This window comes from Acartia tonsa, chromosome 11, assembly GCF_053477335.1.
Source record: "Acartia tonsa isolate MP-2025a chromosome 11, ASM5347733v1, whole genome shotgun sequence".
NCBI lineage: Eukaryota > Metazoa > Arthropoda > Copepoda > Calanoida > Acartiidae > Acartia > Acartia tonsa.
Genome location: NC_137270.1, coordinates 33828453 through 33844609, shown reverse-complemented (window position 1 = coordinate 33844609; position 16157 = coordinate 33828453). Strand labels below are relative to the sequence as shown.

At 32.0% G+C, this 16157-nt stretch overlaps 1 protein-coding gene across 1 annotated transcript in view; it reads left to right on the top strand.

The window, feature by feature from the left end:
• The window catches only part of LOC145332619 (uncharacterized), a 64147-nt gene that overhangs the window by 5014 nt on the left and 42976 nt on the right, over positions 1-16157 (top strand). Inside the window, exons 4-9 of the mRNA XM_080177627.1 lie at positions 2110-2222; positions 3092-3207; positions 4268-4340; positions 12570-12610; positions 14880-14969; positions 15084-15157. Coding sequence (XP_080033753.1) covers positions 2110-2222; positions 3092-3207; positions 4268-4340; positions 12570-12610; positions 14880-14969; positions 15084-15157 — 507 coding nt within the window. The remainder of the gene's footprint in view (positions 1-2109; positions 2223-3091; positions 3208-4267; positions 4341-12569; positions 12611-14879; positions 14970-15083; positions 15158-16157) is intronic.

Below are 16157 nucleotides of genomic sequence, written 5' to 3'. Positions count from 1 at the left end.
TTTTTCGGCGCTTCGCGCCTCACTTTACTTTCCTTTAAATTACCCTATAACTTTGTACATTAATTTTGGTTTTTATTTATGGTAATCATAGACGTCCAAGGGGGGGGGGTAAAGGGGCTTAGTATTACCCCCCCCAATTTCTTTTCATTTTACCCCCCCCCCCCGTTTAAAATTTACCCCTAACCATTAAGGAGGGGGTATTTACCCCCCCCCCTAAACAATTTTGTGGGGGTAAATACCCCCCCCCCAAAATAAAAATCTCTAACAAAAAAAAATTTGCGCGCTTCGCGCGAATTTTTAATACTAAATATTTAATAAAATTTAAATTACCCCCCTCAAAAAAAAAAATTTTTACCCCAGGGGGTAAATTTTGGGGGGAGTAAAAAAAATTTACCCCTGCCAACAGATTTCAGGGGGGGTAATTAACTCCCCTCCAAGCAAATTTTACCCCCGGGGTAAAAATTTTGGGTGGGGTAAAAAAAATTGCGACGCGCGAATTTTACCCCCCCCAAAAGCGAATTACCCCCCCCCCCCCCCCTTAAAAAAATTGTACCCCCCCTAAAAAAAATAAAAAGCTTGGACGTCTATGATGGTAACATACATTTTTTTTCAATTTCATCTCAAATATAAATTTTTTAGATATTTGAGATGCTTTTATACAGTATTTTTTTCAGATAATTTTTTTGTCTATTAATAGAATGAATAATCTAAGGTGAGTACTTTGCATGATTATTAAAGGTAAAGTTTTTTAGCATGCTCTTAAATTAACTAAAAAGTATTTAAATTTTGTAATCATTTAAAATATTTATCAGTCATTTTCTGCTTAATTGGTGCAAGAAAATCTAAGAAGCAAAATTAAAAGGTCTTTAAAATATCCCCCAAATTATAAAGGTATGATATATGAAATTTTGAAATGAGGAATCATATAAAAAAAATACTTATTCAGTATTTGTATTTTTTTGTTCAGTATTTCCTTTTTTCTTCTTCAGTATTTTCAGTATTTTTTCTTATTTTAGGATTCAGTATTTTCAGTATTTCCTTTTTTTTCTTCAGTATCAGTATTTTTTTGGTTGTGGCTTCACTGTATATATACATTTGATCATAATTAAGGACAGTTTGTCTTAATTATCGCATTTCATTAAACAGTAACAAACAGCTTTACGGAAAATACGCGATAAAAAGTACCCGCTTATTAACTAATAATTTCCTACGATGTATGAATTTTTTGTATCTTCGACATATTTTATCAAAGGGGGGGGGGGGGCGGATGTGACACTTTTTGAAACCAAAAGTAAAACGCTCATGATCTCAGCCCATAAAAGAGTTACAGCTCTAAAATTTGGCACAGTAGTTACTTTTGTGGAGAACTAAATGGAACTGTGAAGAAACGGCGGCGGAACCGCCGCTCTCGCCGAAAACCGCTGTTTCCCACCGAAAGTTTTTTTTGTGTTTTCTCGCCATAACAGACAATTTTCAATCATCTGAGATAAACTTTTTTTTCATAAAAATTTCCCTTATATTTTCACTTGACACTTCTAAGATTTTACACTTGCAATTTTTTTTTAAATTGACATGTTTGAAATATTACAAGTGTCACGTGAAAAAAGGCAAAAATAAATCGGTAGGAAACGGCGGTTTTTGGCGGGAGCGGCGGTTACGCCGCCTTTTCTTCACAGTTCCATATTGTTCTCCACAAAAGCAACTACTGTGCCGAATTTTAGAGCTGTAACTCTTTTATGGGCTGAGGTCATGGGCGTTTTACTTTTGGTTTTAAAAGTGGCACATCCGCCTCCCCCCTTTTAAGCTTTGTGCGTCTAAAAGCATTTATGGCCCTAATTCTTAGGGGCTACCCTATACCCAATATTACTTAAATTGATTGGTTGGATCAACGTTTTAACTACTGACTTTCTGAAGGGGTAATTTTGTGTATCATCATTGGGGTTATACATCATTTTTATTATCGGCTATCGTCTTTTCCCTTTAGATCCCAGCAGGTCCCCCCCCCCTCCCGACTTAATTTCTTATTTCTATAGAATAAGGATAGGTCGGTTCTATCCTCGATTAGGCCTTTTGAGGGAAACCGCCGTATTAATCGTCTTTGTTTATCAGTTACAGGAGCAGCTCTCGTCAGCAAACTATCCAGAGAAGAATGAGCTCTGCCTCAAGTTGTTTGTCATTGTAAATAGGATATTTGCTAAACCAGAAGAGCCAATACTCAATAGGAAAATCTTTATTTTAATACAAAGTAGAAAGATAGTTGTGAAAATAGCAAAATTTTGTAGAAAAACAGACAGATGTTTACAAATATGCCATCATCCAAAAAATTGCAAAGAACCAAAATGATTTTTATTCGGGGTAAATCAACATTACTCCTACACATGATATCAGTGTCAATATATAATTGTAGCATGACTGTTTGACTGACGGACCAAGTACATACTCATTTGTATATAAATCTTAACAAAAATTAAGCTTTTGTTGAAAAATACTCGGTTCATCTAAAATTAAAGAACCGATTTTTATATAAGATTGATTATTAGTTACTTCCCCGTATCTTAGCTTGTTAGGTAGAAAATATAATATTGTATATTCTACAAAAGTACGTCAACTAGTTTTCCAATTAATCATTATGTATATATATTATTTGGATTTATTTTTTCTTTTATAAAAGTTTATAGAGTTTTGTAAAAGGGAATGATTTTGAGAAAATATAGCATGTTTGGAAACTGTTTAATTGAATCCTGCATATGTAGTCCCAAAGTTTTATAATAACGTTTTCTTATTTGTTGGCTTAACAACTTTGGGGACTTTAGTGAATTTTGAATTGTTGGTTAGGTAATTAAGTTAAGTGTTCAAACTTTTCATCAACTAATTTTAATCTACAGAAGGGGTAATATTGAGGATGTACATCAATTTATTGGCCATTGTCTCATCCCTTTAGATTCCCGACTTGAACGTAATTGCGCATGAAAGGTAACACAAAAGTTTTCAAAAATCGGTATATAAGATTAATAGTAGTAAGACAGATAATGGTTAGTATTAATACATTGAAGTTACAGCTTTGTTTTAATAAAAGATTTCAATTGTTAAGAGTGTATGCTGGTAAATGCATAGTTGAACTAATTAAAGTGTCCCTAGCCTCTATGGATACACAAAGAGAGATGGGAACCAATATCTCACCACTTCTCAATGTTATCAATAATCTAGGTAAGATTTGGTATTTTTTTTTAAAGTGGAAATAATTTAGACTTTACCTATTAACATACAAAAGATAAACAGATAGATAGATTGATACACAAGTAGAGAGTTAAATAGATACAGATACATACAGATAGAGGGATAGACGGATACAGATGGAGAGATAAAAAGATAGGTGGATACACAGATAGAGGGATAAACAGATAGATAGATTGATACACAAGTAGAGAGTTAAATAGATACAGATACATACAGATAGAGGGATAAACGGATACAGATGGAGAGATACTTAGATAGGAAATACACAGATATAGATAAATATACAAAGATAAATGGATAGCCAGATTCAGAGAGAAAAACTTACATAGAAAAAGATTTAAAGGGTGTGCAAAAAATGCAGACCTTTTTAAAATTGAAATTGCGCGGCTTGTGTTAATAGTAGAAAAATACTACGCATACCGTTAGAACCGCTAAGAAGTCTATTTTTAGGAAATACATACGATTCCTGTGCTACGTTTAGTTTAGGAGCTACGTGTTAAAATGTCCCAACTGACTTAAAACTTGAATTGCGAGTAAATTTTGGGACATTTTACCACCTAGCTTATAGATTATTTGTAGCACAGGAACCGTTCTTATATTTCCAAAAAATACAGTTCATATCGCTTCTAACGGTATGCGTAACATTTTTCTACTATTAACACAAGCCGCGCAATTTGAAATTAAAAAATGTAGGCATATCTTTGCAAAATATCTTCTCTAATTTTTAGTTATATTTTAAAATTTACTCGCAAGTCAAGTTTTACATCAGTAGTGACATTTTAACACATAGCTCCGTAACTATACGTAGCAGAGGAATCGTTCTTATATTTCCAAAAATAGACTTCTTAGCGGTTCTAACGGTAAGCGTAAAATTTTCTACTATTAACACAAGCCGCGCAATTTCAATTTTAAAAAGGTCCGCATTTTTTTTGCACACCCTATAGACTGAAACACACAAGTAAGAGATATAGAATAATAAACAGATACAGAGATGTAAAATGACAGACAAACCAATTCCGATTCTGTTTAGATTGTCCAGAAGCTTGGGCGCCTGTCCTCAAACAGGTCATGACCTCTTTCCCTGGCGCCGTCGGAGCCTTCAGGTAAAGTTTTGCGTATTCTTCTGATTTTTTAGCTTATAAGTTTCAATAAAAGTTTTTTAGAAGTTCTGTTGGGATTTTATTTCTGTCATAACAGGATAATTATGTTTGTTATTAGTTTCCTTAGAGTTAAAGAGCCATTGAAGTATGCACTTATGTTAGTTGTCCAATTTTACAATATTGACATAATATTTATTTAATGATTTTTATAGTTGTTTTGTATTCTTTAAATTTAAATTATGAGTGATGAGAATGATTATGAAAATGTACAATATAGGTTAAATCATATACCTAAATTATATTTATTAAGATCTATGACTCTTTTCGGTCTTGTTTAATTTCAAAAGAAAGGGGGGGGGGGGGGAAGTTTTGCCACTTTCGCGTAAACAGTGTTCTGTGGACTAGGTATTGATTTTAGATTATAGGTTATTTAGGATAAAAGTTTATTTTTGGATATTAGTTCACGTATATTTAATCATTTTTTGAATAGGTCTCCAGGTTCAGGTGCTGCAGGCTGGAAGGTCGTTTCTGGACAGGTAAAAAAATTTATAAAATTTTGTTTGGAGAGTTAGAGAGCAACTTATAAAACAAAATATGCTTCTTTTTGAATGTTATTAACATATCTGCAGAAAAAATTAAATTCGGCCTCCAGATTCAGGTGCTGCAGGCCTCCAGGTCCACTCTGGACAGGTAAAAATTAAAAACATTTATTTGAAGAGTTAGAGGTACACTTATTTAACCAAGTATGCATCTTTTTGGATGTTATTACCATATTTGAAGAAAAAAATGACAATCGGCCTCCAGGTTCAGGTGCTGCAGGCCTCCAGGTACACTCTGGACAGGTAAAAATTAAAATTTCTTATTTGAAGAGTTAGAGGTACACTTATTAAACCAAATATGCATCTTTTTGAATGATATTACCATATTAGAAGAAAAAATGACAATCGGCCTCCAGGTTCAGGTGCTGCAGGCCTCAAGGTACACTCTGGACAGGTAAAAATTAAAATTTCTTATTTGAAGAGTTAGAGGTACACTTATTTAACCAAATATGCATCTTTATGGATGTTATCATCATATTTGCAAAAAAAAATTAAAATCGGCATCCAGGTTCAGGTGCTGCAGGCCTCCAGGTACACTCTGGACAGGTAAATATCAAAATTTCTTTTTTGAAGAGTTAGAGGTACACTTATAAAACAAAATATGCATCTTTTTGGATGTTATTACCATATTTGAAGGTAAATTGACAATCGGCCTCCAGGTTCAGTTGCTGCAGGCCTCCAGGTACATTCTGGACAGGTGAAAATTTAAAAAAAATTATTTAAACAGTTAGAGGTAAACTTATTAAACCAAATATGCGTGTGTTTGGATGTTATTATCATATTTGAAGGTAAATTGATAATCGGCCTCCAGGTACAGGTGCTGCAGGCCTCCAAATCCATTCTAGACAGGTACACAACTATATTCTTTACTGGAGTAGAAACATGGCCTCTTCTTTTCTTTCTCCTAAGACAAACAAAAAAAGATATTTTAGATCTTTTTAGAATATATTAAAACAAAATCACATTTTCCTTTGAAGTCTTTAGACTTAGACGTCATGACATTGTTGATAGACCAACAGACCAAGAAAATGCTTATTGGCATAGGGAATTTCCAACTAAAAAAAAGTAAGCATATTATCTTGAGTACCTAGTTGCCAAGAAATTTACATTTATTCCATAATATTTCCTACATATGCACAGACAAACAGTCGGCCATTTAGAATATCAGAGGAACTTTTAACTTTAACAAATATAGAATATAAAAATAAATACAAGGGGGGGGGGGGGAAGTTTGTACAGTTATAGTAAATGAAAATTCAGTATCAAATTTTGCCCTGGCCGTGTGGGCTTGTTTTTATAGTTATCAACCTAATTCTTTTTGTAAGATCTCTTATATGATTGGATCTACCTGTAAAATTTTGAAAATTGAATTTTTGGACTTTCCCTCTAGGGGCTAGTGGGGCAAAAGACCCCCTAAACACTAAAATTTTAAGTTATGAGCTTATTTTTAAAGATATCGAGCTGATTTTTTTAAATGGAACCTTTTATTACATAGATGAGTTGATTAGCCATCCCATATTTCATTTTTGCACTTTACTTCTAGGGGCTTGTAAGCTCAAAACTTAAAAATTTGCATTTGGGGGGGTTGTTTTACCCCAAAAGCCCCTAGAAGTAAAGTGCAAAAATGAAATATGGGGTGGCTAGTCAACTCATCTATGTAATAAAAGGTTCTATTTAAAAAATTAGCTCGATATCTTTAAAAATAAGCTCATAACTTAAAATTTTAGTGTTTGAGGGGGTCTTTTGCCCGACTAGCCCCTAGAGGGAAAGTCCCAAAATTCAATTTTCAAAATTTTACAGGTAGATCCAATCATATAAGAGAGCTTACAAAAAGAATTAGGTTGATAACTATAAAAACAAGCCCACACGGCCAGGGCAAAATTTGATATTGAATTTTCATTTCCTATAACTGTACAAACTCCCCCCCCCCCTTTTTGCCAGAAAGTGTCAGGCATCCCTGCCTTTTTCTTTAGACGTGGATTGAATATACAATCTAAGAATTTATTTATATTTTACTAACATGGATGGAGAATCTGTAGCTCTGGATGACATCTGGATAAAATTAACCTCTCTCAGTAGTAATTTTAAAATTATTTCACTAGCATCTATACTTTTGTAGGATATGGATAGTGCGGTTCACTATCTGTTTCGTGTTTTCAGCACTGACTCTCAATTTTTAAGGCCCGAACCTTAGATTATGGATCAAGTCCAATACGCGACAAACAAGTCTAAACCGAAATTATCTATTTATATGTTAAAAAACACTTTTCCAATAGAATCCACGAAAACAGTCCCTTAATATGATTAACGTTGGTTCAATGTGTTTAGCTAAAGTCTTAAATTAAGCCCAAAATACTATCTCCAATCCCCTATGATTGAAGATAGCTGCCACTAGCAAAAATCTAAGATTCTCCCTCTAGCTAAAGTAAATTATAGAGTACCTTGACAAATTAGATTAATACCTTTTTATTAAAAAATACCTTTTAATTGATTTTTATCTTTTTATTCACTAAACAGGACTAAACTACACAAGTACAATGATATTTGGTTCAATAGACAGGACAATTAAGTTAAAAATAGTATCTTAAGTTTATATGTTAATTAATATTTGGCACTAAATGGTTTAGGACAATAATTTCAGAAAATATGTTCTGGGGTTTATAATTAAATTGACAATTCACTATTCACAACACAAAACTTAAATCAGTAATGACTAGATAAAGAAATACTAAATCCTTATTTAAATTTGCTTACTTTGTGGAGAAAAACCTAATTTACTAAATGGTTGAAAATCAACCAATGGTGTTGTTACTTAAGAAAATGAACTTAATTCTATTTATTTACTTTAAGTTTAAGACAAAATTTATCCAAATGATTTATGCTAAGATTAAAATAGTTTAATTCCAGATTATTAAGATTAGTTAATGGATCTAATAATAGTGGATGAAACTCTCAAAATATTAGATTGGATTGAATGATTTCTTATGTGTAATGTAATAGAACTAACTTCTTAGTTATTTAATTTTCACTATAACTTTAATTTTCATAAGACTTTTGTTCACTGATAATCACTAGACACCTTTATTGTCTGTCACCAAGAGCTTGGTAATTCACAAATAGATGTTTACTTTGCCACTGCTGTCTAAAGAGTGTTGGATTTCTTCAAATGTCTCATATTTATATGAATTTCTTAACAGGGGGGTAACCAATGGTCACCTCTCTGTTGGGCAGGGCCATTTAGATTAATGTTCATTTGAGGTTATTTTATGTGTCATAAAAACACATAAATTCTTGAGAAGCTGTCACTTTTAATTTTTGGTCATTTATATTAATGAGCAATAATCTTAGTTTATGTGTCACAAGAATACATAAAGATAATAAATTCTTGGACAGTTGACATTTGTAATGATGGGTCATTTTGAATAATGGGCAAAATACACATTAATGTAATAAATTCTTGGAAAAATTGACACCTGTAATGTGATGTCATTTGAATAATGAGCAAAATATTTGGTTTTATGTGTCATAAGTACACATTAGGTTTAATAAATTATCACTGAGTGTTCATACTTCCCTTTTTTTGGGGGAGTGTAAGTATCTTTGATGTCTTTTTCACTTTGGGGGAAACTTCTTTCCATTTCTTTCTAAATAAATGGGTTAGGTTTGAATAGATGAGAGTCATAACTTAATATGGTTATTACATTTGAAATACATTTCCCTTTAAAAGGGGAGGGTGAACCACTTTTACTTTTAGCTAAAGATGCCATTGACCTTTTTAGTATTTTTGGTGTCAGCCAACTTGTGGTAATTTATTACCCTATTATTTTTGAGAGGTTAATAACTATTTATCTTATGATAATATCTTTTAGACAAAGATCTTAGCTTAAAACTTTTACTTGCACAAAAAAGGTAAAATTGGAAAATGATAAATAAAATCAAAAATAAGGATTTTTTAAGTAGTTGTACAAAAAGTTTCTTTCTTAATCTTTTAGCTATAAGCAGTTTTTAAATAATTAAATACTAATTACTAGATGAAGGACCTTTTAAAGAATTGATGCATTTTTGGTAAAATAAATAAAAAATGGAATTTTAGGCTTTGAAGATTTTAAATCTTGTTAGTTACTTAAAAAGAAATAAAAGATAGAAAAGATTTTACTTTTATGGTCCATTTGTCACGAAATATACATGATCCAATATTTATACAAAACAAAGATTAACATTAAAACCGAGTGCTTTTTGCATTTTTATCAATTCAACAAGGACGAGTTTATGGCTAGAAAAAAAAAGGAAATTTGCTTAAAGAGGACTATCCACGAACAAGAGCACGTGATTCTTAGTACCTTCCAGCATTGATCCTGAGTAGTTTCTTTCAAAATATAAAAGGTCACTATTAATAATTAATATATTGACGAGAAAATTTATGTTTCACCACTTCAAGTTGAAGAAAAGTAAAAAAATGTTCAGGTTTTTTAGTCAAAATTCTATCAAACGTTTTGTTGAGTTCGGGGTGTCTTTAATTGTCCATGATGTCAAATGATAAAAATTAAAAAAGTTAAAAGCACATTTACTATATCTCATATGTATGTTTAAATTAATGCTAGTATGGATTAATTTACAATCAATATAACATGAGTATTCGCATATGTATCATCAAATATCCATTTTATTAAAAGAATTAGCTTCATCAAAGTTTTCAAAATCAATTAAAATACCTAAAAAAAAATATGGTGAAACATAAATTTTCTTGTTAATACATTAATGATATATGGTGACCTATTATATTCTGAAAGAAAATACTTAGGATCAATGATGGAAGGGACTTAGAATCATGTGCTCTCATTCGTGGATAGTCCCCTTTGTGATTTTTCTACACTTTATAATCTGAATCCTATTGAAATTGCATTCCCCATTCTGAGTATCTGTAATATTATATCTTAGACAGAATTATATTTTGCATATGTGTGGAAAACCATACATAAACAAAAAGTAATAAATACAGATCTATCTAGCTGGCTCCTGGAGGCCACCTTGACCCTATCTGGAGAACAACTCAAACCTTTCATCTAAATAAAACAAATTATAAAATTGATTTTTTAAACCTGCCCAGCAGGCTCCTGGAGGCTACCTAGAGCCTGCCTAGAACAAAAATAGAAGACTTACTTAATAATTTTTTTCATATTATTATATTTTAATAATTTTCTATTTAGAAACCTTTCCTCTAATATCAAATATTACCTTTATTGGAATTTACCTTGCCAGCGGCCACAAGCAGTCACCAGTGGTCACCAGGATCCAGGTAAGGTGTCCAAATCAAAAAGTATCAAAAATATTATAACTGCCTGTCCAGAGTGTACCTGGAGGCCTGCAGCACCTGAACCTGGATGCCGATTGTCAATTTACCTTCAAATATGGTAATAACATCCAAAAAGATGCATATTTTGTTTTATAAGTGTACCTCTAACTCTTCAAATAAGAAATTTTAATTTTTACCTGTCCAGAGTGCACCTGGAGGCCTGCAGCACCTGAACCTGGAGGCCGATTGTCATTTTTTCTTCAAATATGGTAATAACATCCAAAAAGATGAATATTTGGTAAATTAAGTGTACATCTAACTCTTCAAATAAGAAATTTTAATTTTTACCTGTCCAGAGTGTACCTGGAGGCCTGCAGCACCTGAACCTGGATGCCGATTGTCATTTTTTCTTCAAATATGGTAATAACATCCAAAAAGATGCATATTTTGTTTTATAAGTGTACCTCTAACTCTTCAAATAAGAAATTTTAATTTTTATCTGTCCAGAGTTTACCTGGAGGCCTGCAGCACCTGAACCTGGAGGCCGATTGTCATTTTTTCTTCAAATATGGTAATAACATCCAAAAAGATGCATATTTGGTTAAATAAGTGTACATCTAACTCTTCAAATACCTAAGAAATTTTAATTTTTACTTGTCCAAAGTGTACCTGGAGGCCTGCAGCACCTGAACCTGGAGGCCGATTGTCATTTTTTCTTCTAATATGGTAATAACATCCAAAAAGATGCATATTTGGTTAAATAAGTGTACCTCTAACTCTTTAAATAAATGTTTTTAATTTTTACCTGTCCAGAGTGGACCTGGAGGCCTGCAGCACCTGAACCTGGAGGCCGAATTTAATTTTTTCTGCAGATATGTTAATAACATTCAAAAAGAAGCATATTTTGTTTTATAAGTTGCTCTCTAACTCTTCAAACATAAAATTTTTAATTTTTTACCTGTCCAGAAACGACCTTCCAGCCAGCTGCACCTGAACCTGGAGACCTATTCAAAAAATGATTAAATATACGTGAACTAATACCCAAAAGTAAACTTTTATCCTAAATAACCTATAATCTAAAATCAATACCTAGTCCACAGAACACTGTTTACGCGAAAGTGGCAAAACTCCCCTCCCCCCCCCCCTTAAAAAACTGATGTTGTTTGGTTTTTGGTCACGTGGCGTTGCGCTATGTGGATTACACAAGTAAGGAGAGGACCATTGTGTTGAATTGTAATTCATAATGATACATTTATTAATGTTCGATAGTCCACATGCCTGTTATGGCTGTTGTCATCCTTGTTAATCTACTTATTCTATTGTGATAAATATTAATACCTAATGATGTTTTTCATCGAATCATCTGTTTTTAATATTATAATAAATATGCTCGGTGTTTCATTTTTTTCTAGCTGGCAGAGATAATTAATTTTCAAAGAACTCTTAATACTAATATATGTATATAATGTACTGTACATATAAGTAGTGTACACGATCTTTTAATATCTTTACATGATTTAAATAATGTCTTTCTCTCATTTTCTTATTTTATACTCTTACTAGAGACTAACAACCCTTTTTTTGCACCACCTTTGATTGAAAGCTTTGCCCCAAGAGGTTTGATCAAACCAATTTATCGTGTTTTAGATTTAAAAGAAAAATTTAAAAAAAAGAATATTCTTTGGGGGGTGGTGGGGGGAAATTTTTTTAGGGGGGGAGTCGACCCCACTATTTTAATTTTAGTTTTAAAAAGAAATTGTTTTTTGTAGGGGGGTATTTTTATTTTTTTGGGGGGTTGGGGGTGTCCCACTTTTTTAACAACATATTTGTATGTGATGTAATCATCCGATTGATCTGATTTTTGGTATGATGATTCCTGGGACAACAAAGTATAATGTTATAAGCGAAGCAACTCTATAATCAAGTCCTAAAAATGTAAGTATGTCCATAACATTATCCTGTATCAAGCAGTTTTTCAACAAATTTACTTTCAATTTTGCCTAGACTTTTATACATTTATATTCTGATTAATGTCCGTTTGTCCTACCGTTTCAGTGCTTCGCTTTTGTTGATGTTGTCATCCTTGTTTAAAAATATTTTGCCTTAAATTACTTCAAAGTTTTTTACATCAATAATGGATGAGAGATTGGTGTAGTGATAAGTAAAATTATCAGTTAAAAAGATTTTAATCCAACGAATGAGAGAGCATGGTTTGGTGTGCTATTTATTATTAACACTATCTAACACCAAGAACAACAGGATATCTTTGGTTACCAATATAATTTACATTCCAATGTCTCCTCCCTCCATATTTCTAGTTTTAAATGGAATTTGTTTCAGAGGACAAATATTGAGGAAACTGTGCGGAGAAATTGGAGATGGTGAGTGTTTTATATTCTTAGCGATGCTAATCTTTAATTCGATAATTATTCATGACTCATCTGCTATATACGATTGGGGTAAGCGTTAAATTAATGATCTATTATATAAATCAACTATCAAATCTGACTTATATATCCTTATATATAAAGTAGTAAGCGTTTTTTTTCTGAACCGAAGAATCTCGCTAACCGTTGAACCGATATTGTTCTCCTTAACAATGAAGCTTCTTATAGGTCCTGGGAATGTTTTAAACTATTTTTGGGAAAAATTTTTCTGCTCTTTTGAAACTCAAATTTAAAATGGGATGGGGTCGTCTTTTTCTCCTCCTACCTTATGTGCCCCTAGAGGCTTCTATAAATAAATAAAAAAAAGTTATAAAGAGTTATAAAATGTTTTCAAGAGCTATACAAAGTTAAAAGTTATGTATAAATTCAGAAAATATCTACAAAAATATAAACAAAATTTTAAAAATCCTCCCCTGAACCTTCAGGAAATAAGCCCCTTGAGGCTAGGGGGCGAAGCCGCTAGTGTCTAATAATATGCTAAACATTATACGGGGGAAGAAATTCTACACGGCATAAATTACCCAGAAATTTTTTTTTCCTAAAAATGCTCTATTTATAACTGATGCTTTATGTTTATGCCAACCAAATGAAGAATAACTGCGCTTTCGTAACAAAATCTACACCTATGACATGGATGACATCAATCCTACAATTTTTTCCTATTGGTTGATTTATAGAGTTAGTATCTTAATTCTATCTGTTACTATTTGTTCTCCATATGCTTACTTCAGCCCCGATTGTGCGACATTTTATTTTCTGAAAACTTTATTTTTTTCCGGAAGAGCTGCTTTCATAATTGTAACCTATTTTAATTTCTTAATAGTACAAATTCTTTCAATAATGTAAATTTTTTGTAAGTCTTTTGTAACAATTTTTTTGATCTGTTATATTTAAATTCCTAGTACATTCTATTATTTTATGCTTGTTAGAGAGTTATTTTGAAATTTAATATAGTTATATAATAGTTTAATTTTCTTGATTGAATCATTCGGAATTTAATATTTAATTCATTTTTTTTTGCTAATTTTAAACTTATCTAGGTATCCAATATACCTACAATTTTGTTAATTTAGTTCCATCCTAAAAAACGGATGTATATAAAAAGGCCTCTAATAGACGTAAAATGTTGTCTTTTCAATCTAAGTATGATCAGCTGTTTACAAAAAATATCCTCAAGGGGACGCTTTATATATTTTTGGGTTTTTAGCGATTTCTCTTGGGAGGGTGGTGTTACTCTACCCCAAAATAGCTATAAACATTCCTAGACTAGAACCTTTTAAAAGCTACACTTAAAGGAGAATCATTTCGTCTCAGCGGTTAGCGAGATCCTTCGGTACATACAGACAGAGAGACCTAACTATGATAAAGTTAGCTGAACAAAAGTATGATTTAAAAAAAAATTATCAAGAATCTACTTTACTCCCGTGTTCATCTTTTATTTTTTAATTAGGGAATTGAAAATATTTCTATTTTAAAATGTTCGTTTTAAGACCAAACAATAGGCAATTAAAGTAAATTATATATTCGTTTAGAAAAAAATCTGTGTTTGATAATTCGGGTTTAAAACTGAAATAAGTTAAACGTGATTATAAATAAGCAGGAATCTAAAGGATTAGACAATTACTGATAATCTGAAACGTTAGTACTCTCAATTTAGTCAACCAACCAATCAAAATTCAATAAAAGTCACCAAAGTTGTTAAGCCATCGGATAGGAAAATGTTACCTATTATAAAATTTTAAGGACTAGTGTAATAAACAGCCCTATGTCCCCTTACTCACTCATTATGTTTACAACTAGCGCATCTAAAGCACACAATCAATAAATGGGAAAATATTTATGTGCGATAAATTATCACTCTTGATGACGGGGCCATATCTTATTAGTAGACCCGAAGGAACTAACAGCCGAATAATTGCAGACAACCAACCCTTTGATTGCACGATCTTTGTAGTAAAGTTATTGTAATAAGTTGCCCATGTTTATGGCAAAGGCACCTACTCCTACTATTACTGATAATGTCGCACAACAGATACAACTTTCAACGTCTTAAGTTACGAATACCTTCCAGTTTTGTTCGCCTGGGCCTTTTGGCTCATCGGGGCCAACAAAACTGGTTTTAATCTTATGATGTTTCATTTTAATATCCGCTGAAAGCTGTCTATAATACGATGTAAATAATAACTAATTTATCGTTTTTTAGGACGAATTAACGGAAAGTCGTTGGGTGAACTAATTGTCCTATTTCAACAAGTTGGAGGGGCTGGAAAAGACGGAATTGAACATCTACAGGAATACATCTATTAAAAGCAGGGATCTAAAGGGATAAGACAATGGCCGATTCTTTCCAATTTTCTACTCTACGCTATTCTAAGTATTGATTTAAATAGATGTATTTATTTTAAGGCTTTTGGTGTAGCTTTCAGTAAAATTGTGAATACTGCCAACGAAACACTAAATACCATTTTTGAAGACGTTCAGGAATCTTTTCTGCATTTTTTGTTATTAATCATGGAATTGTATCCGGAAAAACATGCACGATACTTCCAGTTGTAGCTTACTGTTTCTGGAATAATCATGCAAAGTTTGAAATTGATAGGACAATTTTAACATACCTAAATCAACGATAAGAGTTTAACGTTTAAGACGTACGGACCGACCGTAATTATAAAAAAGTTTTGCTGTTGAAAAAAGTTTTGGTATTGTCCTTTTCGTGACAACGCCTCTTAAGAGGCATTTACAGTAGATTTTCTCATGTTCCTATCAAAAGCTACTGTGAAGATACGACGAAACGCCCCTTTAGAGCCGTTGTCTATATTCAGAAAACTCTCTTCAGAAAACCCTAATGAGCGGATAATACGCTTATAAATCTCATTAAAATATTTCTAGAGAAGTCGTATAATTGCCTATAATAAAATATGAAAGAAAAGCTTAGAAGAAGCTTTATAATATTTTCAAAAAGACGTAGGTAAAGGTATTAAGCAACTGCACAAACTAGATTAAATGGTGATAAACCGAGCAACTTCTAGCAGTGATGTCAAGCATTTTTTGGGTGATTATACAGTATTTAATTAACAATGTAGTGATTTTTGTCGAAATTAGGTATAGCATGAAATAAATTTCAAAAATATAATTTTAAGATATAAGTACATTAATTAAACTTATACCTAAATAATGGAAAATTACCTTCCATTTTGCTAAATATGTGGTAAATATACCTAAAAAAAAGTTAAATTTTGTGTCTGAGCATTCTGAGCGGAGAAACTGATTTTTCTTGTTTATTTAAAGTAATCTATAGGATATTCGCAAAAAATTCTTGAAATCATTTGCTCTCATTCTTGAATAGTCCCATTAAATGCTAATTTTGCAGATTATGCTATTTAAGGCTTCATAAGAACTTAGGGGAATTAAGTTTACAGAACATGTAAATTTCCAGTACAGGTATAGAATTATATCCAGGATCTTAAGGGATAAGACAAAG